General features: G+C 57.4%; 2 protein-coding genes across 4 annotated transcripts; both read left to right on the top strand.

Moving 5' to 3' along the window:
• The first annotated feature begins 32 nt into the window (after positions 1-32).
• NCSTN (nicastrin) lies at positions 33-14643 on the top strand. Of its 3 annotated transcripts, XM_032317855.1 has the most exons (18): positions 33-176; positions 1430-1489; positions 1761-1865; positions 5619-5742; positions 6250-6371; positions 6809-6954; positions 7658-7808; positions 8086-8195; positions 8450-8602; positions 9262-9366; positions 9548-9625; positions 10335-10507; positions 11824-11926; positions 12013-12108; positions 12342-12429; positions 12689-12843; positions 13058-13270; positions 13852-14643. In XM_032317855.1, the coding sequence occupies exons 1-18, from the start codon at positions 92-94 to the stop codon at positions 13972-13974; spliced, it is 2190 nt and encodes a 729-aa protein (XP_032173746.1). In that variant the 5' UTR covers positions 33-91; the 3' UTR covers positions 13975-14643. The 3 variants fall into 3 exon arrangements, with proteins under 3 accessions (XP_032173746.1, XP_032173747.1, XP_032173748.1); XM_032317856.1 differs by lacking the exon at positions 1430-1489; XM_032317857.1 differs by lacking the exons at positions 33-176; positions 1430-1489; positions 1761-1865 and adding an exon at positions 3828-3920.
• A 6826-nt stretch (positions 14644-21469) lies between these two features.
• NHLH1 (nescient helix-loop-helix 1) lies at positions 21470-26144 on the top strand. The gene is made up of 2 exons (XM_032317494.1): positions 21470-21744; positions 24712-26144. Exon 2 carries the CDS (start codon positions 24884-24886, stop codon positions 25283-25285), a length of 402 nt encoding a protein of 133 aa, XP_032173385.1. The 5' UTR covers positions 21470-21744; positions 24712-24883; the 3' UTR covers positions 25286-26144.
• The last annotated feature ends 1510 nt before the right edge of the window (positions 26145-27654 follow it).

The raw sequence follows: 27654 nt of genomic DNA, 5'->3' as shown, positions 1-27654 counted from the left end.
CCGGGACCACAGAGACGACGCCGGTGTTGGCCTAGAGAAGCCACTGCCGGACAAGAGGGGAGGGGAAGCTTCCGCTCAGCCGTGAGGCAAGATGGCCACGGCTGGGGGCGGCTCTGTGGCCGACCCGAGGAGTCGGAGTCTTCTTCGCCTTGTGTCTTTCTGCGTCCTGCTGGCAGGTGAGGCCTCCTCCGCCCGTGAGCTCTGCTGCGTCAGAGGAACCTTCCGAGTCGGCCGGCCCGCGACTGCCGCCGTCCCCGCTCTGGTCCCCTCTGCCCCTGTCCCCGCACCCAGTAAATCCTCTTTCTCTTTCGTTCCCGCGACAGAAGTTCCCCCTTTTGCCTGGACTTGGCTTGAGGGTCCCTTCTCCCCCGCGACACAGTGTCTCCCCATTTCCTCCCCCGGGCCTCCTCTGGACTTCCAGCCTGACCCGCCCACTGCGCCCGCCGGCCTCGTTCTCCCCGCGGCCCCCGCCCCCCGCCCCCTCGTCCGAAGACAGGTGTCGGGCGGCTCCGCTTGGTGCCCGCGCGCGGACCCTGTAGGCTGAGCGCGGCCCGGTTCCGCGGGTGCAGTGCGGCCCTGCTCGCTCCCGGCTCTGGGGATTCCGCCGAAAACCCGCGTCCCTGTGCTTTGCCTCGGTTTGTCCTATCAGTGAAGTGAGGCGAAGTGGGCGGTGGGCGCTCTTGACTGCTGAGACCGTGGAGTAGTGATTCAAGGAACTCGAGGCATTTACAGTGCACAGAAATGTTCGCTTACGCACCTTTTTGTCCTGCTGTAGGTCTTTCTAGTTGGTCGAGCCCTAAAATGCAGACGTGCCTGGGTATGACTATGACCCTTCCTTCCCCTCAATTCATGTTGTCTTTAAAGAGCCCCAAAGGAGAGGCGCCTGGGGGGCTCAGTGTTAAGTATTGGCCTCTGGCTCAGGTCATGATCCCAGGGTCCTGGGATCCAGCCCTGCGTCAGGCTCCCTGCTCTGCAGGGAACCTGCTTCTCCCTCTCCCAACCGTGCTTGCGATCCCTCTCTCACTGTCTCTGTCAAATAAAATCTTTTTTAAAAAGCATTGTATTTATTCATTTGACAGAGATCACAAGTAGGAAGAGAGAGAGGAGGAAGCAGGCTCCCTGCTGAGCAGAGAGCCGGACGTGGGGCTCCATCCCAGGACCTGGGATCATGACGTGAGCCAAAGCCAGAGGCTTTAACCCACTGAGCCACCCAGGCGCCCTGAATAAATAAATAAAATCTTAAATTAAAAAAAAATTCCCAAAGTCACCCCACGCCATAGCCACACACAAATGACCTATGGATGTTGCATTAAGTGACTCATCTGTGGCAAAAGATTTCTCCCAATTCTGTTCAGATTCCTGGAAAAATGTCTCAGGCTTCTTATTGTAATCTCTGTCATTAGATTCCTCTTATCCTTTTATTAACCAGGTAGATATATACACACAAGGTGGAAGGCAGAGGTATGCTCACCCAGGCTGCCAGAAGCAGGTACTTCCGAGGCTACATTCTTTTGCTTTAGGAAATGAAGTTTTCCTTCTTTTGCTTTTGACATAAGTTGCCCTAAGTGAAACTTGAAATAACTCCCTGTGGCACCTAGCTGTGTGCGTTCATTGACTCCAGTAATGTGTCCAGGAAGTGAGAAGAATTTCCCTTAGTCCCATTTTAGAAAGTATGGTACACCCAAGCCATACAGCAAGTGAATGACTTGATAGTGCCAATGTCTGTCAATGGTTTCTGACACTTTTTGTCTTCTGATCAGGTTTCTGCAGGGGAAATTCAGTGGAGAGGAAGATCTACATCTCTGTAAATAAAACAGCTCCTTGTGTCCGTCTGCTCAATGCGACACATCAGATCGGCTGCCAATGTGAGTTGAGGTTGGGATTTGTATTTGTGGCCATTGACATTTCAGTCTGTGCCCTCGATATGAAGATCCAAGTTCTGCCTGAGAGTCTCAGCACCCAAGTCAGGCTGTGTGGGCAGAAGTGATAGAGAACTATTTGTCAAACCAGGCGAGATGGTCGTTAAGTGTTGCATACTTAAGCTGCTTCTAGTACAACTCATTTAACTGCCACGACAGACCCATGAAATAGATTCTCTTATTATCCCTGTTTTACAAACGACAAAACTGAGACTGAGAGAAGCTGAATGACTTTTCCAAGGTCCTCATGAAACTAGCAATCAAGCCCCACAGTTCAAGTTCTAAGCCAGGACTCTTAACCATCCGCTAGTGAAAGTAGAAAACCACTGTTTTCTAAGGAGAAGGAAGCCTCGTATTCTGTGGAGCCCGCCATCACCCACTCTCTGAACAATCTTTTTGGAACTGGAACCGGCTCTCTTAAGGCAGGGGACTGTTTGTAGAGAAGGCACCTGAGAAAGCCAAACAGTTGCAGGAGGAATTCGGATTTGTCTTTGTATGTTTTGTAAATGTGTTCCCAAAACAGCATATCCTGACAGTACGGTTATAAAATTGTGCAAGGGGAGAAAGCAGTGGCGTGAAGGCCGGAGCCCAGTCCCTCTGCGGCTTCACTTGTCTTCAGATTTTGTTCTCCCATGAATAGTTGTTCTGTCAGAAGGCAGTTGGGCAGTAAGCGGGAAACGTAGAGTCAGATCTTGGGGTTTTTTAAAGTTTTATTTATTTGAGAGAGAGAGAGAGAGCAAGTGTACGTGAGCAGGGTTGGAGGTTCGTGGGAAGGGCAGAGCGAGAGGGGGGTGGCAGATTCCCTGCTGAACAGGGAGCCGGATGAGGGACTCAATCCGAGGACGCTGAGACGGAGACCTGAGCCAAAGGCAGAGGCTTAACCGACTGAGCCACCCCGGTGCTCCAGATCTTTGTTTCTTCATCATCAAATTGGTCACGTCCGAATTTCAGTTTACACCTGCCACGTGGCTAGATTACACACGCACAAATCTGAAAGTCAAACTCCCTTCTCTAGACTCTTACCAATGGCGGCTGAGTGAGCAGCGCGGTCCCAGCAGTGAGGACTGTGTGGTCGCCGGAAACCTTCCAGGCTGGCAGGAGGACACACACACCGGCAGTGAAGGGCTTGCTTAAGGTCCTTCCCGGAGCTATGCTCTGTGTTAATTGTGCCATGTCCTTGGTGCAGGAAGTTCTGGGGGTAGGTTAACTGGCTCCAAACGATTCCACATAAAATTTGCAGACTTTGTCCTTAAACTGGGTTTGTGGGTGGCAGAGAGCTGGGTCCAGCATGGGCTGAGATCACACTTGCTGGTCTTGCTGGGACTCCACTCTGGTGCCAAGAGGCTCTGGGGGCACGAGGGCCCCCATCCTCCTGGAGGTGTGCTCTCAGATAGCCTCTCTGGGAACGAGTCATTCTGCTTCATGTTCTTAGAGCAGCTCCGTGGGAAACAATAGCCTGTAGACATGAGCCAAGTTCCAGGACAGAGAAATGACAGGGGAGGGCTTGGGCTCTGGCCACTTCCTCGGGAAGAGCTTAACTCCTTTTCAATTTATTTCTAAGTCTTACTTCATATTTGTCCATCCTGAGCAGGCTACACCCTCTTTAATTAGGATTGCTAGCATGATAAACTTAAGGAGAAAAAGACGTGGGTTTGATTTCCTGACCATAATTCTCTCTTTCTATTGGCCCCTTTTAGTTAGTTATTTGTTTAAAGATTTTATTTTTAAGCAATGTCTACACCCAACACGGGGCTCGAACCTGCAACTCAGAGACCAAGAGTGATACCCTCTAGTGACTGAGCCAGCCAGGTGCCCCGTCGGCCCCTTTTAAAGTGCTCCAAGGGGGCTATGTGTAGGTTTCTTCCTTTTCCTCTTTTCTTTACTTTTTTAATCTGTCGCCACAGTATGAGACGAACAAGGGTGAAAAAGTTTCTCCTCATTGACGGCCCAGAGAAAGTGAGCAAGCTACTCCAGACGACATAGCCACCAGCTGGAACCCAGGTCAGAATGCAGGTGTTTCGGTCCAGTGTCCTGGCTCGGCTTTCCCTGTGCTCCTTGGAGCTGCAGTGAAACATGTTTTGTTCCCAGAACAGCTCTTCCTTTCTGCACGTTTTATGTGGCAAGGACTCCTGCCTTTCATTGGACCGAGAGCCGCCATTGGTAGCTAGATCTTTATTAAAGTTATTCCAGATTCTGATACTACTCTAAAGTTTATTATTTTCACTATCACCAGGAATTTCTTAGGTACTTACTCTCTGTAAGATGTAGCTGAAGGTTGGGTACTTGCTTCCATGTCTAGATTACCAAATCTCATGGAAGAAACCTTCTTGGCTGACAGTCAGGATATGCTTAAGGTTTTGCACAAGTTAGAGATATTTCACTGCCTTGACCTCGAACCGTAATTCTCACGACTGGCTCTATGTAATAAAGAACCATATGAGGGGTACCTGGATGGCAGAGTTGGTTAAGCGTCTGACTCTCGGTTTCCACTCGGGCTATGAGCTCAGCATCATGAGATCAAGCCCCATGTCAGGGTCTGAGCCCAGCGCAGAGTCTGCCTGAGGGTTCTCTCTCCTCTCCCTCTGCCCCTCCCGCTCATGCACCGCTCTTCCTGTCTCTCTATACTAAGTGACTCTTAAAACAATAATAATGGCTGTCTGCAGCAGGTTTGGAAAGTGGACATTCAGGGGCCTCGCCTGTAGAGATTTAGTAGATCTAAGGCCCACGTATCTGTATTTTTTAAAACTCGAGAGTGATACACAGCAAGGGTCGAGAACTACAGCTCTGAGACAATATCCGAATAACACGTCCAATTTTCTGTGGGGAGAAGGCTTGTGGGGAGACCGTGGAATGTCTCTTCATGGATCACTAGGGACTTGACGGGCATTTGGGACTATGAACCCTCCATCCTCTACTGTGGTGCTTCCCAGTCTTTGTCATTCATGAGACACATAGAAAATGTTACTTGGGTGGCATCCTGGTATATACGGAAATGGATGCTATTTGTAGGCATCCTGGGCTAAGGGGGATGAGTTTGCTCCTAGCTGGGAGTGACCAGCCTAGGGTCTTTGGAAAACCTGGGTCCCCAGAAATGAGGGGGGTCAATATCAGCTCATCATTAATCCAGCAAGCCCCATCAGTTGGGAAGGTGTAGAGACCCCAAGGTTCTTTATTAATCTTACCCAAAACTGGCTGAAAGCAAGTAAAATCATTCCCAATTAGGGCAGAGGAGTGGATACCCAGGAGTTCTCCTGAAGCCAAGGGAGTCTACACATGTGTTCTCACAAAGGAAGATTCAGTGCTAGAACTCTGAGCGAGGGATCTAGAACCTGCCATTTCCTGGAGAAAATACAGTTTGAGAACTTTGGTGTCTGCTGTCCTAGAAATTTGTTTGTATGCCTGCACTTACAATTGAGGGTTGCGTGCAAGAAAATGATCATGTAACTTTTCCGAGATTTAGTGAATAAAGCCTCTAGTGTGTAGATTTCTTGGGCTCTCTTGTCCCCCAGTCAGGCCCACCAGCTGGTGGCCCTCAGATGGAGCTGGGTGACTCAGCCTTCGGTTCAAGTCTGGGTCTGGAGATGGCGGCATCCACCCAGTGTCCTGAGCCAGGTTTGGGGGATAAATGATCTGCAGAATCAGGCAAAGTCAGAATTGTCAACTGTGGGAGCTTTACTGTGACCCATTCTGTCCTGGCAGCTTCCGTCAGTGGGGACACAGGGGTCATCCACGTGGTGGAGAAGGAAGAGGACCTGCAGTGGGTGTTGACCGACGGCCCCAACCCCCCTTATGTGGTTCTGCTGGAGGGCGCACTCTTCACCAGGTGAGGGCTGTGTGTGCCTGCTGGGAAGACACAGCAGAGAGGGGAGGATTTGGGGGACCATCCTCACATCTGTGAATAGAAACTTCCCTTGGCCGCCCTGGTCTGATCAGGGAAGGGGGCAGGGTGGTGGGACTGAGTCTCAGAAGACACATCCGCCATCAGGGGAATCATGTTGGTGACCTCATAGATAGAGCTCCAGGGAGTAAAGACCCCAGGGAGGAAGGAGGGGTCCCTAGGGTGAGATTAAGCCCTGAGCTCCGGTTGGGTCATCAGCTTCACTTAGGAGTTAGAGATGGAGAAGCAAGAAAGGAGGCAACAGCTGTGGCGGTTTTTGTTTGTCCTAATTTTTTAAGTGTATAGTTGACAAACAACATTACATTAGTTACAAAGTTACAAGGAGTCAGTGGGTTGGGTTCCATTAGTTCCCCATTTGTTTCCATCCTTGGGAGATATTGGGACACTAATAACCTTCCCACCTTCCTTCCTGGCCTTCCCTCCCTGTTTCAGGAATCTGATGGAGAAACTAAAGGGGAGAACCAGCCGCATCGCTGGCCTGGCCGTGTCCTTGGCCAAGCCCAGCCCCGCATCCGGCTTCTCTCCTAGTGTGCAGTGTCCCAATGATGGGTTTGGTAAGAGCTCCAAAGGATCAGGGGACATCCCATCACCCAGAGCTCACTGCTGCTTCAGCGTCATGTCTTTGGAGGGGTTGGGGGTACGCATCTGTCTGGACGTCTGTCTGTGCGTCTGTTTGTGTGTAGGGGAGCAGCTGACTCCCAAACAGAAGATGGTGTTTCTTAGCGTCAGTCATGCCTTCCATCTGCTGCTTCCCCTTCTTCCCCTTCTCTCATCGTCCCTTTCTGTCACGAGCTCCGTCCCTCATCAGCCAGCTGCGGGCTCCCTGCTCCCACTGTCTGTTTTACTCTGGTGACAGTTTGATGCTTGCTTCTTTGAGCCCCCTTTCCTTTGGAACTCTTGGTCCCAACCCAGTGATATCCTAGCCCTCCTCCCTCGCTGGGTCCCTGAGCGCTTGGAGTCCCAACAGTCTGTCCCCCATCCACCCCCGCAGGCATTTACTCCAACTCCTATGGGCCGGAATTTGCTCACTGCAGAGAAATCCAGTGGAACCCCCTGGGAGATGGTTTGGCTTATGAAGACTTCAGTTTCCCCATCTTCCTTCTTGAAGATGAGAATGAAACCAAGGTCATCAAGCAGGTAATGACTGCCAGCTCCTAGCAATTCTAGTTGCAAAGAGCAGCTTTGTAGGCGCTTCGCCTGTTTGGAGGGACCTCACGCCCACTGAAAGACAGTTGCTCCAAGAAGAGCCAACACCTGTATTTTTCTCACATTTCCCTTCCCATTTCTATCCTGCCTGCTCTTACAGTGTTGACAGTTCAGGCTGGAAGAAAATAGAAACAGTATTTGCTGTGAAGTGAGGTGTGGAGCCCTGGATAGGAGCCGCGAACATGGTAGAAAGAGCGTCAGACTAGGCGTTGAGAGAGTCAGAGACCTCTGACGTTCTTTTTCAGTTCCGGCCAGTTGCTAATTCTGGTCTAGCTTCTTTGTGCTGACACGCAGGGCAATTAGGAGATTTGTTCCATAGTTTCACAGCGATGTCTAAGTGGTCTTGAATTTGTTCTTTGATCCTTGGTTCACTGCTCTGTACATCAGATCGCTTTAAGAACTTGAGCCAGGCCATTTGGGATGGGGTGGTGTCGTCCACCCCAACTAAGGCATTGAGCCTGTGGCTGTTTGGTGAGGTTTTCTCTTGGACCTTGTACACGCTGGGTTTGTACCAGGATAACTAGCTCAGGGACAGATGTGACAGTGGCTTCCTGACGGGGCTGGGCCCTCTTTCTGGGATGTCTGGGCAGGACTCCATGCGAGCTGCCTCCGTGGGGTCTGTCTCCCTCCCTAGTGCTATCGCGATCACAACCTGAGTCCGAACGGCTCAGCGCCCGCCTTCCCACTGTGCGCCATGCAGCTCTTCTCCCACATGCACGCTGTCCTCAGCACGGTCACCTGCATGCGACGCAGCTCCATCCAGAGCACCTTCAGCATCAACCCAGGTAGGCCGGGTCTAAGGCCCGCCGGGGACACTGGGGGGCTGGGGAGCGTGGGAGGGACAACCGCAGGCAGGGCGCGTGCGGTGGCGGATGCAGGAATGACTCTGAACAGCTGAGGCCACTGGTCCCTGAAGTGGGCAGAGCAGAGAAACCAACCTTGAGCAGCGGAGACAGAAGAGGATTCCCAGGCCCACGGGGCAGTGGGCGGAGGAGTCTTCCATGCCGTGTCTGGGGCTGCGGCGTCCCTTATGCCTGTTGCTGTCTCCCGTGTCCTGCTCAGAAATCGTCTGTGACCCCCTGTCCGACTACAACGTATGGAGCATGCTGAAGCCTATAAATATGTCTGGGATGTTAGAACCTGATGACAAGGTTGTGGTTGCTGCGACCCGGGTGAGTGTTGGCCCCTGGTCAGGGTGGACGGGGCTGGTCCCCGACGGGCTGGCAGGCCTCGTGCGGGCTCAGGTTTCCGGCTTGCTATGGTGGGGAGCCTCCGTGGAGAGGGATCTGGGCTCTGGGCCTCCCCAGCTTAGCCATCATCCCAGCCTATGAACATTCTCTTGGCTAGAATAGGTTCGGGGGCCTGGGGCCTTGTCCTAATGGCCATTTTCAAAGCCTGCCTCCCCTGCCTTTTCTGCTGTGCCCAGCTGGACAGTCGTTCCTTTTTCTGGAATGTGGCCCCAGGGGCTGAAAGTGCCGTGGCCTCCTTCGTCACTCAGCTAGCTGCTGCTGAAGCTCTGCAGAAGGCCCCTGATGTGGCCACCCTTCCCCGCAATGTCATGTTCGTCTTCTTCCAAGGGGTAAGGAAGCACTCTGGCTAAGGTGGAATGGGGGGGAGGGGCGGCAGGCAGGGCCAGTGGGGGCGTGGCTGTTGTCTGGGGACATCTGGGCACTTGATGTAGATGGTTATTCAGCAGAGAGCGTCTGGATGTAACTCCATGTGTCTCCCCTTGGAGTCCCACATTTTCGGAAGCTTTTGCACCCTGACATGAAATCGCTGTGCTGCCAGTCCCCTTGTCCCCTGCCTGTTACTTTTATTCTCTCAACCTTTTCACTGCCACTCCCACCCAAGGGCCCTGAGGCCCCTGGCTCTCCCCACGCCACCACAGCCTGGCCCTGGAATCAGGGAACAGCAGCCGTGGCTGAGTGGGCAGAGGGGAGGGAGAGGCAAGGAGCAGGCACATAACAGCTGATGTTCGCCTCGGGCCTTTGCCGAGGCTGCTCTCCCGTTTCTGGGCTCGAGAAGTCCTGTGATACACACGTGTGAGGGATGGTCACAGCTGGGAGGCGGGGTAGGAAGGAGGGCGGAGTCACGTGACTGCGTGAGCTGGCTGGCAATTGTGATGACATGGGACAGTAGCCTTCATGCCTTGAGCCTTGGTGATCTGGCCTCCCAGGACGGAGCCTGCCCTGATTCTTGGGAATCTCTGTTCCGTTTCCCACCCATCTCTACCCTCAGGAAACCTTTGACTACATTGGCAGCTCAAGAATGGTCTACGACATGGAGAAGGGCAAGTTTCCTGTGCAGTTAGAGAACATTGAGTCATTCGTGGAGCTGGGACAGGTGTGCAGCGTGTGTCCTCACCCCTTCCCTCCTCCTCCACGCTGCCGCCTCTGTGTCCTGTTGTCCCCGCTGCTGGTGCCACCACCTCTCCCCTTGACTTTTCTCTGACCTTACGCCTGTCTCCCGGGTACGGGCCACAGTGGACACCAGTGATACGTGTTGCGTCTTCATCCTCCCCCAGGTGGCCTTAAGAAATTCACTAGAGCTTTGGATGCACACAGACCCCATGTCTCAGAAAAATGGGTCCATACAGAATCAGGTAATCTGAGCATCTTTCCTCCTCACTTCCTGTTTCATCAGCTTACCATATGGGCACCCCTCACCCGAGCGCTATCCCCTGCACCAGCCCTCAGGACCTGTGAGACAGGACCTCAGGTTAGGTACCAGCTAAAGGATGGACAGCATGGCTGTTTCCGCTTCCCAGGAAGAGCTGTGAGCACAGCTCGTGTGTTGGTTTCCTGGGACGGGCAGTTCTCTGACTCTGTGCCTAGTGGTGGACGGGGGAGCCACTAGCTCCTTTCTCTCTGCTGCCACACCGGCCTGCTGGTCCAGGCTGCCCTGCCCGATGCCCAGCGGCTTCAGACTCTCTACCCAGATTGTCTTCAGCATTCCTCACCACTTGCTCAAAGACCTTCCTCAATCTCGGGGTCCAGCTTTAGGCCTGTTTTACTCATGAGGTCGTCTTCCTGCCCTCCGGTGTCCGTGCACCCCACCCCCGCTCTGGGCTCCCGTGTGGCAACCCGCGCGGTTTTGTGGGAGCGATTTGCTCTTCTAATTCTGCACAAGTAGGAAGTTGAGCATCTAGTGAGACTAAGACAGTGTGAGCCGCAGGACACTCAGCCTCAGTTCCCAAGGGCTTGAGGAACTGGGGTGCAGGAGGCCTGGGGGCATCTCCCAACACTCGAGGGAGATGGCCCTGTGGTCCTGGAAGAGACCTCCGGCCACCCCGAGCTAACCCATTCCTGCAGGTAGAGGCCCTGCTGAGCACACTGGAGAGGAGCGGAGCCGGCGTCCCCGCCGTGGCCCTCCGGAGGCTGAACCAGTCCCAGCCCCTCCCGCCGTCTTCCCTGCAGCGCTTCCTGCGGGCTCGGAACATCTCCGGGCTTGTCCTCGCGGACCACTCCACCGTCTTCCATAACCGGTAAGAGTCACCGAGGCCGCATCCTCGTTCCGGGAGAGAATCTACGCTGTAGTCTGGGGTCTGTGGCGGGGGGACGTCTCTGTGTCCAGGAAGAGCCCCACCCTCCCCTGCCCCCACAGCATCCTCTTCAGAGCTCAGGTCGATTCGTGTCTTCTTCTCAGTAGCCTGCTCACCTCCAGGCCAGGCGCCTCATCTGACTTGGCATCTTGGAGAACAGGCCCCGCTCAGCCTTCCCTGGCACAGAGCATCCTTGCTCAGCCAGCCTCGCCCCGCTCTCCGGAGGCCTGGGTCCCCAGGGCTGCCAGCAGAGGGCAGCACCTCTCGCAGGAGCTGGCCGTTGGGGGGCTGCCCCAGGGTGCTGTGCCGGGTGTGCAGACAGAACTCGTGCTCTGAAGTGTACCGTGTGCCTGCCGTTGGGGTAAAAGTGTCCCCTCCAGATGAAGGGACTCCAGAGCGAAGGGGTGAGGCCCTGTCGGTCACATCTCTCCTGGTCCTGGGCACCCCAGACTGCCCCTAACTGCAGCCCTAGGCTATCGGGGGACTTCTCACTGGGGCCGGATTGCTAGGCCCCCAGCTCCCCTTCCCTCTGCCATGAGACCAAACGGGTTTCTGAGTAAAAACACTTAAGTTTCAGTTCTCTGACTCCAGCCAGGGAGGACTTTCTCATTTATTTGGGTGCAGAGATGCTTCCAGAGCTCAGGTCAGCACTCTCCTCCCTGTCTGACCTCCGCAGCACCTTGGGGTCAAGATGGTCATTTGCACACGTTCAGCCTTGCTCCTGTGGGGGCCAGCGTATGTCAGGGCTGAAGGCTAGAAGTGCTCTGCTGGGCTTCAGAGCCCACATATGCCTCTGCTGGGCTCCCCGAGGACCTGGTGCGGTGCGGTGCGTCTGGGAGCAGACCCGCTCAGCTCCCTCTGCCCCAGCCCACCCTCAATGCTGACGTTTGATGGAAGCGCCGCACGAAAGCTCTAGTGATAGCGCGCGTGCTCCCAGAAAGTCCTCTCGGCCGTCCCGCACGTCTGCAGCCCAAGCAGAGCGGGGAGAGCGTCTCTTCCGTTTGAGGTTCCCGGGAAGGGGGCCTCCTGCATTCCTGATCTCATCTGCCTTTTCTCGCGTGTCGTTAGGAGGGTCCTTGTATTGAATCGCTCCTCTCCCGTCTCCCGGTCCCCACGCTGTCTTCGATGTGGAACCCTCGTGCTCTCTTCCCTTCCTCGGAGGATGAAAAGAGAGAGGCTCCTGCAGGAGGGGCCTGGGAGGGGGCTGGGGCAGGGCGCCGGCGGCGGGTGGCCGAGGCTCACGGCGCCTCTCCCGGCAGCTACTACCAGAGCATTCACGACACCGCGGAGAACATCAACGTCAGCTACCCCGAGCAGCAGAGCCCCGAGGAGGACCTGAACTTCGTGACGGACACTGCCAAGGTAGCACTCACCTGGGCGGGGGGCACAGTGAAGCTGCTAAGACGTTAGAAGAGGTGCGCCATTCAGCCCCCTCCTCGCCGCCGCAGGCTCTGGCAGATGTGGCCACAGTGCTGGCACGTGCGCTGTACCAGCTCGCAGGAGGGACCAACTTCACCGACGCCATCCGGGCTGATGCCCACACGGTAGGGACAGGCGGACCCTGCCTCCTCGCCAGCCCTGTGCCTGCAGCAGCCTGCCCCATCCTCATGCCACTGTCTCTTCTCCCAAACCTGGGAGCGCACGTGGGTGGAGCTCCCCGCGCCCCCCAGAGCCGGCCCCTGCCTCCCCAGCCCCTGGCCCACAACAGGGTTTTCCTGGAGAATGCTCCCTGGGCTCTGGATCTCCAGATTGTTGCTTCTCGCTGCCCCAATCCTAGGTCACCCGCCTGCTCTATGGGTTCCTGGTCAGAGCCAACAATTCCTGGTTCCAGTCTGTCCTCAGGCAGGACCTAAGGTCCTACTTGGGTAAGCACGTGCTGTGGGAATGGCACCCTTGGCCAAGGCAAGGGATTGAGAGAGACCATCTTGGTTTAATCCTTTTTTTTTCTCCTTTTGTGTTTTGTCCTTTTCTTCCCCTCTGTTTGCCTTTCCGTCTCCTGATACTTATCGGATCCATTCTCTAAACCTTCTGTTCTCGGGCCCTGCCAACCTCGGGCTCCTCTGTCTCACACCCACACCCGCCTCCCACCCTCCAAATCCTCCCTCCCCTGCGGCCTCTGCTCAGGCGATGGGCCTCTTCAGCACTACATTGCCGTCTCCAGCCCCACCAACACCACTTACGTGGTGCAGTACGCCTTGGCAAACCTGACTGGCCAGGTGGTTGACCTTACCCGAGAGCAGTGCCAGGATCCAAGTAAAGTCCCCAGTGAAAACAAGGATGTGAGTGGTAGTGGGTGTGGGAGGTGCCCCGAGGGCCTCTTTCCCCTGGGGAAGTTGGAGAATGTCCTGGGCCCGGCTGGACCCAAGGGGCTGGGATGGAGAGGCTGCCGCACCTTAAACGCGAGTGTTGGAGAGGCAGTAGCCTGGGTGGAAGCAGACCCTGTCTAAGAGAGGATCGCCTCGGCCCCACTCCATGGCCTGTCTTCCCGTGCAGCTGTACGAGTACGCGTGGGTCCAGGGCCCTCTGAATTCCAATGAGACGGACCGGCTGCCCCACTGTGTGCGTTCCACGGCGCGACTGGCCAGGGCCCTGTCCCCCGCCTTTGAGCTGAGGCAGTGGGGCTCCACCGAGTACTCCACGTGGACGGAGAGCCGCTGGAAAGACATCCGGGCCCGCATCTTTCTGATAGCCAGCAGAGAGCTGGAGGTGAGCTGGGAGGGGCCGGGCGGGGCTTCCCTCGCACCCCCTCCCGTCTCCCATTTGGCCCAGATGTGCCACAGAAACCACCTGTGACTCTGTCCCTTGTCAGCCGGCATGCCCCGTTAGGAAGCCTGTCTTCACGAGAGTCTGGGTCTGTACTCATGCTGGAGCGAGGCTCCCACGGAGACCCACGGAGGTGCTCCTCTGCCGGGGACCCCCCGCAGCTCCACTCCCAGCCCGCAGTGCCCCACCTGCTGCTCCTGGGATATGGACAGGGTCCCCCATTTCTTGAGCATCTGTCATGAGGAAACCAGTGATGTAATCGCCACCAGAGTCAAAAGTCATGGATCCTCACTTCAGGATGCTTAAACTCTAACTCAGGCAAGGGGGAAAGAAGAGCAGAGACCCTTTACTTCTCTTTCCAAACGGAGAGACTGGGTCTCCCAGTTGGGAAGATGTTGCCTCTGATTGCCCCGGACTTGGCGCTCAGAGCCAGGTCCAGAACTCAGAGCAAACTGGCTTGAGTTCTGAGAGCACCTCTGCCCTCCCCGCCCCTTCCCTGCCCCGCCCGCCCCACCCGCCCGCAGTTCGTCACGCTGATGGTGGGCTTCGGCATCCTCGTCTTCTCTCTCGCCGTCACCTACTGCATCAACGCCAAGGCCGACGTCCTTTTCATCGCCCCCCGGGAGCCCGGAGCCGTGTCTTACTGAAGAGGAACCTGGCTTTCCCTGCCAGCTCTACTGTTCGTGTCCTAGATCATGTGTCCCATGGGGACATAAACCACTAGTTTGTCACTGGAACCTCTCTGGGCCTGCTCAGACTGGAATTAATGTAAAGAAGTGCAACCGCCCAAAAGAAGGGCACCTGTCCTCTCCAGCTCCCCCTGCCCATCTCCCCTTCCGTGGTTGGTCCTCACCCCGCCAGATTCTGGAATGGCAAATAGAAGCTTCCTGCTCCTGTTCGGCTCCTAGCTGCGCCCCCTCACTCACTTTTTTCAGGGTCCCTCCTCTGCCCTCCGTCCCCCTCTGCTCCCCAACCCACCCCGTATCTAACCATTTCCTGTTTGCTCACTGGGAAGGACAGGAAGGCCAGATGCCAGGGGCAAACTACGAGGAAGCCCTAAGGAGCAGGCCAGGCCGTCTGGGGCCCTCGCCTGCTGTCTCCCTCCTGCTGTCCTGTCCCCAGACCCTTCGGTGGCCCAGCAGGGGGTGGGCTTCTGGGTGGTGGTCCACCTCCAGCCACAGCGCTCATTGTGATTTTACGAAGCTGTAATATCTATTTTTGTTTTCTCTTCTCCGTGTGTGTGTGTGTGCGCGCGCGCGTGCGTGTGTGTAAATATATAAATAGCAAGTTTCATTAAAATAGGCTGTCCCACGTGACCTGTACGTGTTCTTCCACACCCTCGCGTTCGGTGACCGCGACCAGAAGTCATGAAATTGTTACCTCACATGCTCTCTCTGGGTCTCTGGGGGCTCAAGGAGTGCGGCTCTCTCAGAAGCGGTGGAAGTCCTCCCAGCAGGCTCCCGGGGCGCCGCGGAGCCCTGGCTTCCCTCTTGCGAGAGCCCCGTTAGCCTCATTTCCCGCTTCGTGTCGGACAGGCGCGTCCTTGTTCACTGCGAGACGCCAGCTCGGGTGCGGGAGTGAGGGGACCGGCCCTCGGGGAGAGACTGGTGGGCGGTGGATCTGGAGGGCTCGGACAGCATGTGGCACGCTTCAGGGCCCTGGGGTGCGTCTGGAAAGGCCGCCCAGAGTGGGGAGGCATCTGAGTTTCGGTCCGCGGCGGAAGCACAGAGCCCAGGAGGCTCGGGTAGCGTTCGGGAAGGGCAAGTTGTCCAGGGCGCAGCCAAGGAGGAGACAAGGCCCGGGCAGGTCACACGGGCCTGGGCTGGAATGCTGAGGGATTGGGCCTCCTGTTTCCCGTGGGCACTTTGTAGACCAAACAGGCATGGCTTCCGACTCTCCTGGAAAGAAAACCTTGGCTCTGGGCAAATATTCGGATTCCCTGGGTCTTTCTGGGAGCAAAACTGCAGAGTATGGCCGCACAGCTAAATGCTGGGGTGGGAGGGGTGGGCAGCTGCGAGTCTGGGGAGGGGAAGACCCCTCTGGAGTGGTGCCTGAGGCCAGCCTTGTCCCCTCACTGCGGTGCTGAGACCCCGGAGGCCCCAAGACCGCTGACCTGGGGAGGACCTGCCCCCAGTCCCTGGGGCTGGGCTGGTCACCTTCCTGTATCCCGCTGAGGGGCTGATTTTCCTTGAGGCTCCCCTCAGCAGACATGTTTGGGGTTGTAGGAGGTAGAAATGAGCCCGCTCCACCCCACCCCCACACCCCTCCTGGCCCGCACACTGTGCTGGCGGGAGGCAGGAGCAGCTGCCACCATTGCTGGGCCGACTCCGCGCCTCCCTCGGCCAACAGGGTCTCCCAGCGGACAGGGCAGTGAGCTCCCGAGGCCCGCTGGCAGCTTCGGGAGGCAGGGAAACGGCTGGGTACCAGCGAGGGGGCTGCACAGCGTGGGCGCCGGTACAAGACAAGGGGCCCAGCCTCCTCGGCTCAGGGAACGCTCCGCACCAACGTGTCTTCCACCCCCCCGCCCCGTGCCACCCCGACCTCACAACCCTCCCACCCCAAACACAAAAGCAACAAACCGGGCTCTCCCCATGGCTCTTGGGGAAACCAAGCTCCATAGGAGGGGCCCAGACCCCTTGCTGACCCCTTCAGGGGCCCCTTCGCTGAGACCTTGGTCTGGCTCCTCCCCTTGCACCCGCTGTGTGCTGGAGACCTCATGGCCATGGTCATGGCTGGCAGCCGGTTAGGGTCACAAACCAACGCCTCAGCCTGCCTCCCCCACATTTGCTTTGGGCCTTGCTCACCCCTGTGCCCCCTGGGGATGTGTCACTTCCCCTCCCTACTTCTACCCATGCGGGGCTTGAAGAGCTGACCACTCTGTCCCAGGACCCAGCCCGTCTCTACCTGCCGCAGCCCCCTTGTATCTCAGCACCGAGGGCTCTCCCGACAGCCGGTGTTTCTTCCTGTGCTTCTCTCAGCCTTCCCAAAAGCAAGTGGCAGATATTTTCATGGAGAGTCTGGTGTTCTGGACCAAGATCCCACCTTATTCAGTAGGACTCTGTTTCTTCGTGGAACCCTACAAGCAGAACTTAAGAATTGTACGTATGAGCTAACTCATTCAACAAATGGGGGAAACAGTCGCCCAGAGTGAGTGAGTGGCTTGCCCAAGGTGTATTAGAACCGAGCTGAGACCAGAACAAGTCTTGTATCTGCACGGGCAGTAATCAACATTTACTGAGCACGGCTGTGACAAGGTGATCTGTCCTGGCCTTGGAAAAAGCTATGGTGAGATGTGGCAGCTTCCCTTAGAGACTCAGGGTCCAGAGCCTGGATGGCAGAAAGGGCCAGGACACAGTATAAATAACCAGGCAGAGCAGCGCACGCTCCGTGAAAATTGGTGCTGGGAATAGGTTCTGCCTGAGCTCAGACGACGGAAGGCTGGCCTTGGGCAGGGGGCCCGGTGTGCCATGAATGGTCTGTGTGCTTCTGGGAGGGGCCCGTGTTGCCTGCATCGTGCGGAGTCAGACGAGGGGCAGCTGTCCGGGGTCCCTGCTGGCTCTCACAGCCGCCTCCATGTGGCCTCACTTCCACACTCAACTCCTCAGGGCAGCGGGGATGAAAGGTTGGTCAATTCTCGGGGCCCCGGGATGATTTCAGTCTGTTCCGCAGTTAAGCAGCAGGCTCTTGGCTTTGGCTCGGGTCATGATCTCAGGGTCGTGAGATCAAACTCCCTGTTGGTCTGGCTCCAAGCTCAGCCTGAAGTCTGCTTGTCCCTCTCCCTCCGCATGCGCTCTCTCTCTCTCTGTCTCAAATAAATCAATAAGTAAAATCTTAAAAAAAGGGCAGACTGTTGATCAATTCTTGAACTTTCTAAGGCTGTTAGGAAGTTTTCCTCCCAGAGAGGAAGGCTTGGGAGGCACTTATTGCGCTGTAACCTGAGGACCCTAGGAGTCTGGGGGTGGGTGGTGGGACAGCAACACAAAGGCCATTGCAAAGTGACTCGGAGACTCAGGTCCCCGGCCGCCCATCCTCCCTGAAGTTGTAGCTGAGCTTGGGAAGGAGAGAGCCCTTTCCAGGTCAGGGTTCAAATGGCCTGGGGTCTGATTTGTATTCCTTCCTGAATCCACACACAGAAGGTACAGGGGCCCCCACCGTCCTGCAGTGGAGACAGGCAGGCAGAGCTCTGCGCCTTAGTCCTCAGTCCCCGAGTTGTCCCTGAGTCGTCGGAATAGGGAAAACACCGGCAGAGCAGAGCACAGGGGCCACCTCAGGAGGCCTAGAGATGACGCAACCCCAAGTAAGCCTCCAGGCTTAGGCTCCAGTGGGCTGGCCGCCGGGCGGGGTGTGGGGGGGCGACTGGGGCCGGGACCCTGGAGTCCCCTTCCGCCCACACCTCCAGAGAGGACTTGGAGAAAGGGCAGGGAGAGGAGAGGAAAGCGGGCATCCTGAAAAGAATAAACCAGTACGGGGAAACAGGAAGTAGGGAAGCCAGGGGCCAAAGGGGGAAAGGGAACTTCGGGAGCCGGGAGCCCGGGAGGTGGGGTGGGGGGGGTGGCGGGCGTGGCCAGGAGGGGAGCGGGCCTCGGAGCTGCCGGTGACAGATGGGTGGGCACAAAGAGCAGAGCTGCGGGAAGACAGATGGGTGGGGGAGGGAGGGGAGGGCTGGAGGGGCAGTGGTTGGAGGCCTTAATGAGATTGGGGCCGGGTGGGGCTGCGGAGAGGTGAGCCCAGCGGAGAAGAAAGGCGAGGCCGCCCCCGGGAGACAAAAGCAGTGAGGCCTGGGGGCCAGGCGGGGAGAGGGCCCTGGCCGGCCACTGGAAAGGGGGGCTTCCAGCCCGGCTGGCAGCGGAGGGAGTGACAGATGCGTAGTTCACCAGAGTGGAGACCCGCTGTCACCTTCTAGAGGCACCGGGAGGGGAGCCGAGAAAGACGGACGGACAGAGCCAGCGTGGGGGCAGACATGGAGGTGGAGGCTGGGCCAAGGCTTCCCAGCCACACGGAGGCCGCTGCCCAGGCTCCTCCAGCCTGCCTCACTCTCCTGGCCCGGGATGCGGACCAGCCTTTCCTCATAACAGCCCAGCCGGGGCCACTCCCTGGAAAGGGTCAGGCATCGCGGCACAGCTAGGGTTAACGCCGTCTGCTCTCCCTGCCAGCCGCTCGCCCGGTTGGGTCCCCAGGGCTCCCCACAGATGTCACCCCCGCTCCTGCCAACCCACTGCTCCCAGCTCCTCCGGGCCCTCCCCCACCCTCAAGGACTAGGCCCCGGACCCCGCGTCCTCCCCACACTCCAGCCTCCCACCCAGCAATCCACCTTGAAGGCTGTGTAGACGCGAAAAGGTGGTGACAGTCTGAAAAACTGGCCGGACACAACGGCACACAAAGTGATGACAAGCAGCCACAGGCCGGCTCAGGCCCCTTCCTGCTCCTCCCACACTCCTTGCAGCAGAGACCCTCACACAGCTTGGGGGACAGTTAGGGGGTCTCCTGCCCCCTCGGACCAGGGGACCAGGGCTGCCGGTGGCCTGGGCTGACCCCAGAGCCTCCCCTCCCTCACCCATAATGCCTCACATACGCGCACGCATGAAGGTGATTCAAATCGCCCCGCACAGATGTCCAGGTTGGGGTGAGTGCTGGGCCTAGGACTCCCCCACAGTGTTCGACACGCGCCCTGTGAGGAAGGCAGCTTGATTGATCCCCATTTCACAGAGGACACAACAGCCTAAGTCAGGATTAACGACCCTCTGAAGGTCACGGGCTCGCAGTTCGGGAGCGTTCTTTCCGGTGCCCCATGTTTTCGGCTCCTCTGCGTAGGACCAAATTCTCAGAGGCAAACAGCCTACAAGGAGAGAAGCTGAGGTCTAGGGACCCTGTTTCTCCCTACCTTCCCCACCCCCACCCCCAGCAAGGGGCGCTTCTGCTCCTGGGGTCCCTCTAGGTTTTGCTTCTGTTTCCCTTAACGTCTCCCTCTGTGGGAGGGACCTCCTGGCCTCGGTCACAGTCCCTCAGACCTAGAGTTCTGTTCATCTTGTCTCCCCATCCCCGGCTCTCTGCCCCCTTCGTGTCTGTGTCCCCACCCTGTCTTGGGCTCCCCCAGGGCTCTCGAGTACCAGGCAGGATCATCCCAGAATTCCCGTGTCTCCCCCTCCGAGCCCCCACCCCCACCCCCATGTCCCTAGCTCGCATCTCTTGAGTCTCCACAGAGCTTCCCTGTCCTAGCAGCTCCTGCCTGTGTCTCTCAGCTCTGGGTCTGCCCCGCATGTCCCTCTCCCTAGGCCTGCCCCACGTCCGCTACCCAGTCCCCTCCTCTCCCCCTGTCTCCCCTTCCTCTCCAGCCCACCCCATGGCACTCTCTCCTGGGTCTCTCTGTCTCCCAGTTTCTTGGCCAGGGTGGAGGGCAGGAGGGTGGGGGAGGCAGCATTGCGGCTGCTGGGGGCTCATTAGGTGGAGATTGGTTTTTAATCAACACCATGGCAATGATGATGCAAGAACTGAGATGCCACCTGATCCCCTGCCCCCCAACCCCCCTCCTCAAGCCTCCTTTCCCCTCCAGCTCAGCCCATCTGCTGGCGCCGGGCACCTGTCTGGGCCTGCCCAGGTGGGAGTTGGCACCTCCCAGACCTGGGGGTGAGGAGGGGCAGGGGAGCTTGGGGAGAGATGAGAGGACTCCCCTTAGGGAATGCCTCACCCTGGAGAAAGCCCAGGAAAGGTTGATGGGCAGCAGGGAAATGGCAAAAGACTTGACAACCAGCAGGTGGGGTGTCTCCTACTGAGGTCTGGGGATAACCAGACCTTTATGCAATAACTCAGTCTCCACGGCAACGTAGGAAGCAGCTCTAATTAACCCCATTTTACAGAAAAGGACGTTTGAGGCTTAAGAGGTTAAGTTACTTGTCCAAGGTCACACAGCCCGCCAGGGCTTTCTTCACCGTAGCCCACTCTCCGCAGTGCTCCGGGCCCTCGTTCGTTCTGGAGACGCACAAAGACTCCATGAAGGTATCCAACAGCTGGATGGAGGAGAGAACACAGGAACGCAGCCTCTGCCTCTCCGTGCTTCCCTTGCTCCCAGCCCCTGCCATCCTGCAACACACACACACACACACACACACGCGCGCGCGCACTCAGACACGCATGCACGGGCACGCACACACACACACACACGCATGGGCTGGAGGAAGCTGAGCTGCTTGTGTGAACTTCACCAATGCCCGTTTGCACACAGCTCTGCATCTGGTTTTCTTACTGCTCATTTGCTGCCCCTGCACACTCGCAGCTGTCCAGGCCGCCCTGCGCAGCCTTGTCCCGCGTCCTCGTCCTCACTCCGCCGCCTTTAGCCCTTCCTTTCCTCCCCAGGGCCCCTAATTCCCAGTGGGTCAGCTCCGTGTCGGGAATCTGACCCTGCCGCCCCTGGTGCCGAGGAAGGTGGGAGGATTAGGGCTGGGATAGAGGGTGTGGGGTGACGGAGTCCGGGGGTGACGGAGTCCGGGGGTGACAGAGTCCTGGGGTGACGGAGTCCGGGGGTGACGGAGTCCCGGGGTGGCGAGGGCAGGCCCTGAACAGGAGCCACAGGCAGCCTCCAGGGGGTCCGCCGGGCACCAGCTTTGTTAAAGATGAGAGCTTGGTGACGAGAGCAAGGGCTCTGGGGTCCTTTCCCACGTTTTAGCGCTGTCCACTTGCATACCTTGGAGAGCCTTCTTCCCAGGAGAAGGGACACAGGGGAAGGGCCGTCAAAGTCACACTGGGACTGGGAACAGGAGCATGGCGCTTAAACCTGGCATGCTGGGGGCCTCTGTCCCCACTGCCTCTGGTGTGGAAGACTGAGGGGGTTCATCTGTGATCCTGCCCTGGCTCTCGCCCCAGCCCCACCCCTTCCCCCGGCTCTCCATTTCTTGCTTATGAAATATGCATGGAGAACAGATGTCCCTGCTCCCCTACTCCCTGCCCCCCCCAGGGCCATTCCCCACCCCCAGCTCCCGGGAGGTGGGGTGGGGGGGTGTTCCCAGTTCCCTCTGCCAATGGCTGCCTGGCCTGACTGTTTAATATTGATGAGGGGGGGGCCTGGGCCAGCCAATGGAGGGCTGGGGGTGTGAGTGTATCTCCATATATATACATAGGGCTGGGCCCCGCACAGGTGTGTATGTGTCTGTGAGTGTGTGTGTATATGTGTGTGCGTGTGTGCCACTGGCCTCAGCACCTGGCCAAGCCCACCCTCTCCACCTGGGCCCTCCATCCTCGCCATGTGTACCCCTCTCATCTGCCCTGGAGCCTGCGCAGCCACGCCACAAGGCTGCCCCCGAGAGCTCTAGAGAGCTGGTCACTAACTTTGCAGACGGATGAGCTCTGAGCAGCCAGAGGAGACCGGGGCTGTAAGCGCTGCCCCCATCCTGCCGGCCGTGGATCCCCTCACAGGGTCTTCCTAGGTAAAGGGAGAACTGTGGGCTGGGGAGGGGTGGGTGAGTCCCTCGCCCTCTGGCTCAAGTCCCCTTCCGGAGCCTCCCTCTGGACCCTCTCCCACGACCCTGCACTTCCCTCTTCCCCACTCCTCCCCTTGGACTCTTTGTGCCTGTCTGTTCTCTATTGGGTTGAGCACAGCAGAAGTGGGGCCGGAGGTCCTACCCCCGATGCTTGGGATTTTGCTGCTCTCCCTCATCCTTGGAGCCTGGAACTTTGGGACCAGAAGTGGACTGGGGGTGAGGACTGTAGGGGTAAACAGAAGCTGCTGCCAGGACTGGAGCTGGGCAGGGCGGTGGGGCCAGGTGGAGGTGGACCAGGGATCACATAGGGAGCACATGGAGGGCGGGGTGGCAATGGCGGAGCGGTCAAGGGTGCAGCACCACGGGCACGGGCAGAGGGAGAAAGGGGCTGGGACGGACGTGCGCAGAGGAAACCCGCAGCTAACTCCTGAGCCGAGGGTGGGGAGTTGGGGCAGGAAGGAGGTACTGGAAGGTGCTGACTTCGGGGTTGTCACCCCCTCTTGTCCCTGTGCAGCCGGAATGCACAGTGTGTTCTGAATTTCAGTGCTGACCACCTTCTGTTTTATGTGACGGCTGTGCCTGTGTCTGTGAGATGGGGGGACCCTTGCACCCGCCACGCCCCCCAGCGCTTACTAACCACTTGTCAACTACCCCTGAGCCTGTCTTCCCTGCAGTGGGATGGGGCAAAGGGGCGGGGGGCTCCTGACCTCTGGGAGGAGGTCCCTCAGGCCGGAGAACTAGGCTGGTGAGGAAGGGAAGGAGCCTCGGTGCTTCTTGTTTTGGCCGGTTCAGTCCCGCTGAGCTCCCAGCAAGTGAGCCCCATTTCCCCCTTAACACTCCTCCGAAGCAAAGCTTTTCCCAGACCTTTCCCTGCTGCCTCACCCTGACCTCCTCTGGTCCCAGGGACAAACCAACCTCACCCAAGTCCTATAATAGGGTCCCAGGAAGCTGTCAATGCCTCCCTCCGCAGCAGACCATATCCGATCAGAGGGTGGGCTATGGGAGGACTTGGAGTGGGAAGCTGACTGCCATCCCTTCCCCTCTTCTTCTTTGTGGTGTCACTGAAAGCACCAGGGAAAGGCACCCACCGCCGAGGGTGTTGGAGGCAGAGCTAGAGGAAGGCGCTGGTCCTGAGCAGGGCCATCACGGCCAGAAGAGATAGAAGCCCCTGACTCTAGGGGGCGGGAGGTAGAATCAGGTGTCTTCGGGGGTCACGGTGGGCTGTGGGGGGCCGGCAGGGACTGAGCTGGGGCAGCTGTGCCGAGCTCCATATGTCCCAGTCCACTCTACAATGGGCAATCTGCGTGTGTACCCCTCCCCCCCCAGGGGGCAGCAAGGCTGGAGAGGGGCCCGGGGAGAGAGAATATGGCAAGACCAGGGCTTGGAGCTCTTGTCACAGCTGGGGAAGGCTTCGAGTCATGGCCATCCTCTCCTGAAGATGTGACCACAGTCGTGCTCAGTTTTCTTTTTCTTCCTCCTTATTATTACAAAAATGTTTTTATGGTTAAAAAAACCAGGTAACATAAACATTTACCATTTTCAGTGTACAGTGTGGTAGTGTTAAGTCTATGCATACAATGGTGAAACAGATCTCTAGAACTTTTCCAGCTTTCAAATCTGAAACTCTACGCCTTTGAACCACACCTCCTCTTCTCCCCAGACCCCGCTCTTGCCCCAGACCCTGGCCAAGTGCCACTACCCATTCTGTTTCTCTCAAGTTGACTGCTTAGATCCCTCGTATAAGCGGCATCATACGATAGTGGTCTTTTGGGGACAGACAGGCTTATTTCCTTTAGCATAATGCCTCGGGTGTCATCTGTGCTCCGGCTCCTTTTGAGGGCCAAATAGTATTCCACTGACGGTAGAGGCCACATCTTTACCGGGCCATCTGCCGCCGGACGTCGGCTTGTGTCCGTATCTTCACTCCGGGGACGAGTGCCACAGCGAACGTGGAAGGGCAGAGAGCGGTTCGAGATCCCGATTTCCATTTTGGGGGGCTACCACCCAGAAGTGGGATTGCTAGATCATCTGGTAGTTCTGGTTTTAATTTTGGAGGGGTTTGCCAAGGTGGCTGCACCATTTTGCAATCCCACCAACACACCGCACGGTCCGAGGGGCTCAGTGTCTCCGCGTCCTCACCCCACCTGTTCCTCGGTTTTTGTTTTGAAAGTAGCCGTCCTCATGGGGGGTGAGATTTTAGCTCGTTGTGGTTTTGATTTTCTTTTCTCTGATGACGAGGGATGAGAGGCATCTTTTCATGCCTGCTGGCCATCTGTCTATCATCTTGGGAGACATGTCTGTTCAAGTTTTTTGCCCTTTTTTAATTGCTCTGATGTTTTGTTGTTGTCGGGGTTCTTTATAATCCTCCGGATATTCACCCCTCATCAGATACAAGATGTGCACGGGTTTTCTCCCGCACCTTGCCTTTTCACTCTTCTCGTGGCATCCTTTGACTTACAGAAGTTTTCAAGTTCCACGTGGTCCCATTAGTCTGTTTTTGCTCTCCTGTCTTCCTGTCGGCTCATATGCAAGAGATCACTGCCAAGTCCAGTCCAATGTCATGAAGCTTCCCCTTGTGTTTTGTTCTAAGAGCTGTCTAGTTTTACGTGTTTAATTCTTCTGCTGGGTTATACCCTGCAGTCCTTAGCCCTTCTCACCCCGCTCCTTTCCTGTTGCTCCTTTCCGGGATTCTCTTCCCATCTTCCGTCCTACTCCTGTACTTGGGTCCATCTGCCTGTCTCTCCCAGACGTCACCCCTCCCACGTTTCTGCTGTTCTCCCCGCCCCCCTTACAGTACCTCCCTGCTCCCAACACCTGTCCAACCTTCCTCTTGCCCTCCCCACCTCGGAGCTGTCCCCTAATTACCCTAATAACTCCTTCTGCCCCAAATCAATTTCCCCTTCTCTCCTCCAGGCTCGGGACTGGAACCCTGACCATGGGACCTTGAAGTGGCTCCGACCTCCTCAGCTCAGTGGCAGACCCCGCTCCCCCAGGCCCTTCCTGCCCCTCCCACCACCAGCTTGCGGGCTCCCAGAGGGAGGGGTGGGGAGGGGACCGCGATCTCACGGGGCAGGGGGCTTCCATCATGATGCTCAACTCAGACACGGTGGAGCTGGACCTGCCTCCCTCCCACTCAGAGACCGAGTCAGGCTTCAGCGACTGCGGGGGCGGGGCGGGCCCCGACGGGGCTGGGCCTGGGGTTCCAGGAGGGGGCCAGGCCCGGGGCCTGGAGCCGGGAGAGCCCGGCCGGAAAGACCTGCAGCACCTGAGCCGGGAGGAGCGGCGGCGCCGGCGCCGGGCCACAGCCAAGTACCGCACGGCCCACGCCACGCGGGAACGGATTCGAGTGGAAGCCTTCAACCTGGCCTTCGCGGAGCTGCGCAAGCTGCTGCCCACGCTGCCCCCCGACAAGAAGCTGTCCAAGATCGAGATCCTGCGCCTGGCCATCTGCTACATCTCCTACCTGAACCACGTGCTGGACGTCTGACGGGGCCTGCCTCCAGCCTCGCAGGGGTGGGGGTGTCCCCCGGCCCCTCCTCCCCCTGCATCCCAGCAAGGCATGGAGTCCCACAAGCCCCAGGCAGGGTGACCCTGCTCCCCCAACCCTTCATCTCCCCCACAGATGCCCCCCCCCACCGGTGGCTAACAAAAGCCTGACCTCCTCTTTCCGACCCCTGGGTGGGGGCCCCTCCCCCACGGAGGGCGATTCTCCCGCACCTCCGGGGCGTTTGTGGTTGGGGCCCAGCTGTTCAGAAATATTTGCCTGGATGGTCCGTGTAGGGTTCTTGCTGGGGTTCCTAAGCCGTCTCCCTAGCTCTCTCAAGGTCTGCTGCCTGTTCTAACCCCAGGACCAAATTTCCAGAGACCCCAGACTCTGTCTGTCTCGTCTCCCATCCTCTTTCTCCTGCCCCTGGGAGGGAGGGTCATAGGCAAGGGAAGGGGGAAGGCTGGGCTCCAAGTACAAAGGGGGCTTCTTCTCAGACATCTCTGCCTGGCCCTGTTGGCCAGAGGGACAGGCCCGGGGCAGCTGGGGGTCTCCTGAGAGGGCTCCTGCCAGGGGAGTCTCAGAGCGGGAAATTAGGGGAAAAACTGTGCCCGTTTTCTCTCTTGTTCCTGAGGCTCAGCGCAGACAGACCTCAGATCTTACTTGGTAGTGAGTGCCTTGCCCTCTCTGAGCTCCCTGCCTGCTCCCACCCAGCCTCCCGATTTTCTCCCTTCCTGTGTGCAGCTGGAGAGGGGGAAACCTAGATCCTGGAGGAGGGGATGATGGCCCCAGACTCAGCGCAGAGACTCAGCAGAGGGCCCAGGCAGCGGGTGGGCCAGATCTCACATCTGCTCTCTCCATCCCAGCCCGCTGGGAAGATGTGCAAAACCCACCCGCCTTCCTCCCTCAGGTGCAGGGGGAGGTTCTCTTACTGCCCCCGGGAATGCTCAGCTCTCTGGGATCTAGGGCCAGTTCATTATAGCTATATTTTTTCTCCTTTCTTAAGCTTGTCTTCAGCAAGGGAAGTCACCCCGCCCCACTCCCCACTCCCCACTCCCAGGCTCTCTGCGCCTCCCTACCAGGTGGCTTGGCCCCCTCTGCTCCGCAGCCCAGGATCAGTGGGGAATGAAGGGCAGGAGGGCAGGTGCAGAAGCAGCGGCTCACAGCCCTTCCCACGCCCCCTCCTCCCCAACGCCAGACTCCACGCTCTACAAGGATATTATTTATTTACGTATTTATTTATTTATTCATCTATTTATTTACTTATTTATTTATAAATATTACTATTTATTGCCGAGTTGTGCACTTTGGGGTAGAGCAAGGGGGGTCCCGGCGGTTCTAGCTGGGTCTCTCTTGCTTCCTCCCTGGTTACTCCTTTCCCTTTCTTACTCCTTCTACAAACTCCAGGTGTGGGGTTTGTGTGCAAACTCCAGCTGCGAACTCTCTGCTCACCAAACTCATATGCATTCCTCAGATCCGTCTGTCCGGACACTGAGTCCTCTGGGATGGTACCCTCCCCCCAGCTCCAGGGCTCCTGGACTCTTCTGTAGCTTTCTCTACCCCCAGACAGTTGCGCCCAGTCCTGCCTGCCTCTTATCTCGCTCTAGCCCTCTCCCGTGACCTCTCACTTCTTCCTAATGCCCCCAGCTGCAGGCCCCCAGGGTCTGTGCCCCGAGTCCTTCATGTGATCCCCCTCCCATTGCATTTCTGATTTCATATGAAAAGAAAAATTAAAGTGACCTCGTTCTAGTACCAGGTATGACTGTGGGTCATTCGACTGGCTTGAGAAGCTGGCCTAAGCATGGAGGGTCCTAGGCTTTGAAGGCTTTTCTGATGGGGCCATGAGAGCTCAGTATGATGGGCACAGGGCCACAGAGTAAAGGGGTGCAGTGAAGGGTATCAGACACAGGTCCCAGACCTCCGCACCGAGAGTCCCATGTTCCTCCATCTTGGTATTCATTGAGTGACACTTTCTGACCCCTCTGACATTGTGCTTCTGCTCTGCTCTCTCTGAGCCTGAAGAAGAGCTCACGTTCTCAGGGGAAGCCAAGTCACACATGTGTCTGTAGGTCCACACTACGGGGGAAAGCCATGGCATGAAGTCTGTCTCTCCTCATTGTTGTCTCTGAACTGGGTCAGTGTTCACTGCAGTTTGTTCTTGGCCCGGTTTGTGCTCCCCAACCTGAAGATATGGGGGAGAACGTAACAGAGGACCTGGGACTCCGAAAGGAATAGGAAAAGGGATAAAAAGGAGCTCTGAGAGAATATCAGAGGAATCCTGGAAGAGACCCTCCAGTCAATTTACAGATGAGGACACTAAAGCCTGGAGAGGAGGCGGGGCCTTGCCCAAGGTCACACAGCCAGTTGGGGTA

The sequence above is a fragment of the Mustela erminea genome, chromosome 17, assembly GCF_009829155.1.
Source record: "Mustela erminea isolate mMusErm1 chromosome 17, mMusErm1.Pri, whole genome shotgun sequence".
NCBI lineage: Eukaryota > Metazoa > Chordata > Mammalia > Carnivora > Mustelidae > Mustela > Mustela erminea.
Note: the sequence above shows the minus strand (reverse complement) of the source record. Positions and strands in the feature narration are given on the sequence as shown.

What these genes read in the sequence shown, in the direction of transcription:
- NHLH1 (XM_032317494.1), top strand. Translation starts at nt 24,884, where the DNA reads ATGATGCTCAACTCAGACACGGTGGAGCTGGACCTGCCTCCCTCCCAC.
- NCSTN (XM_032317855.1), top strand. Translation starts at nt 92, where the DNA reads ATGGCCACGGCTGGGGGCGGCTCTGTGGCCGACCCGAGGAGTCGGAGT. An exon ending in TTTCTGCGTCCTGCTGGCAG is followed by an intron (nt 177 to 1,429) that starts GTGAGGCCTCCT and finishes TTTATTAACCAG; the next exon opens with GTAGATATATACACACAAGG. An exon ending in ACCCAGGCTGCCAGAAGCAG is followed by an intron (nt 1,490 to 1,760) that starts GTACTTCCGAGG and finishes TCTTCTGATCAG; the next exon opens with GTTTCTGCAGGGGAAATTCA.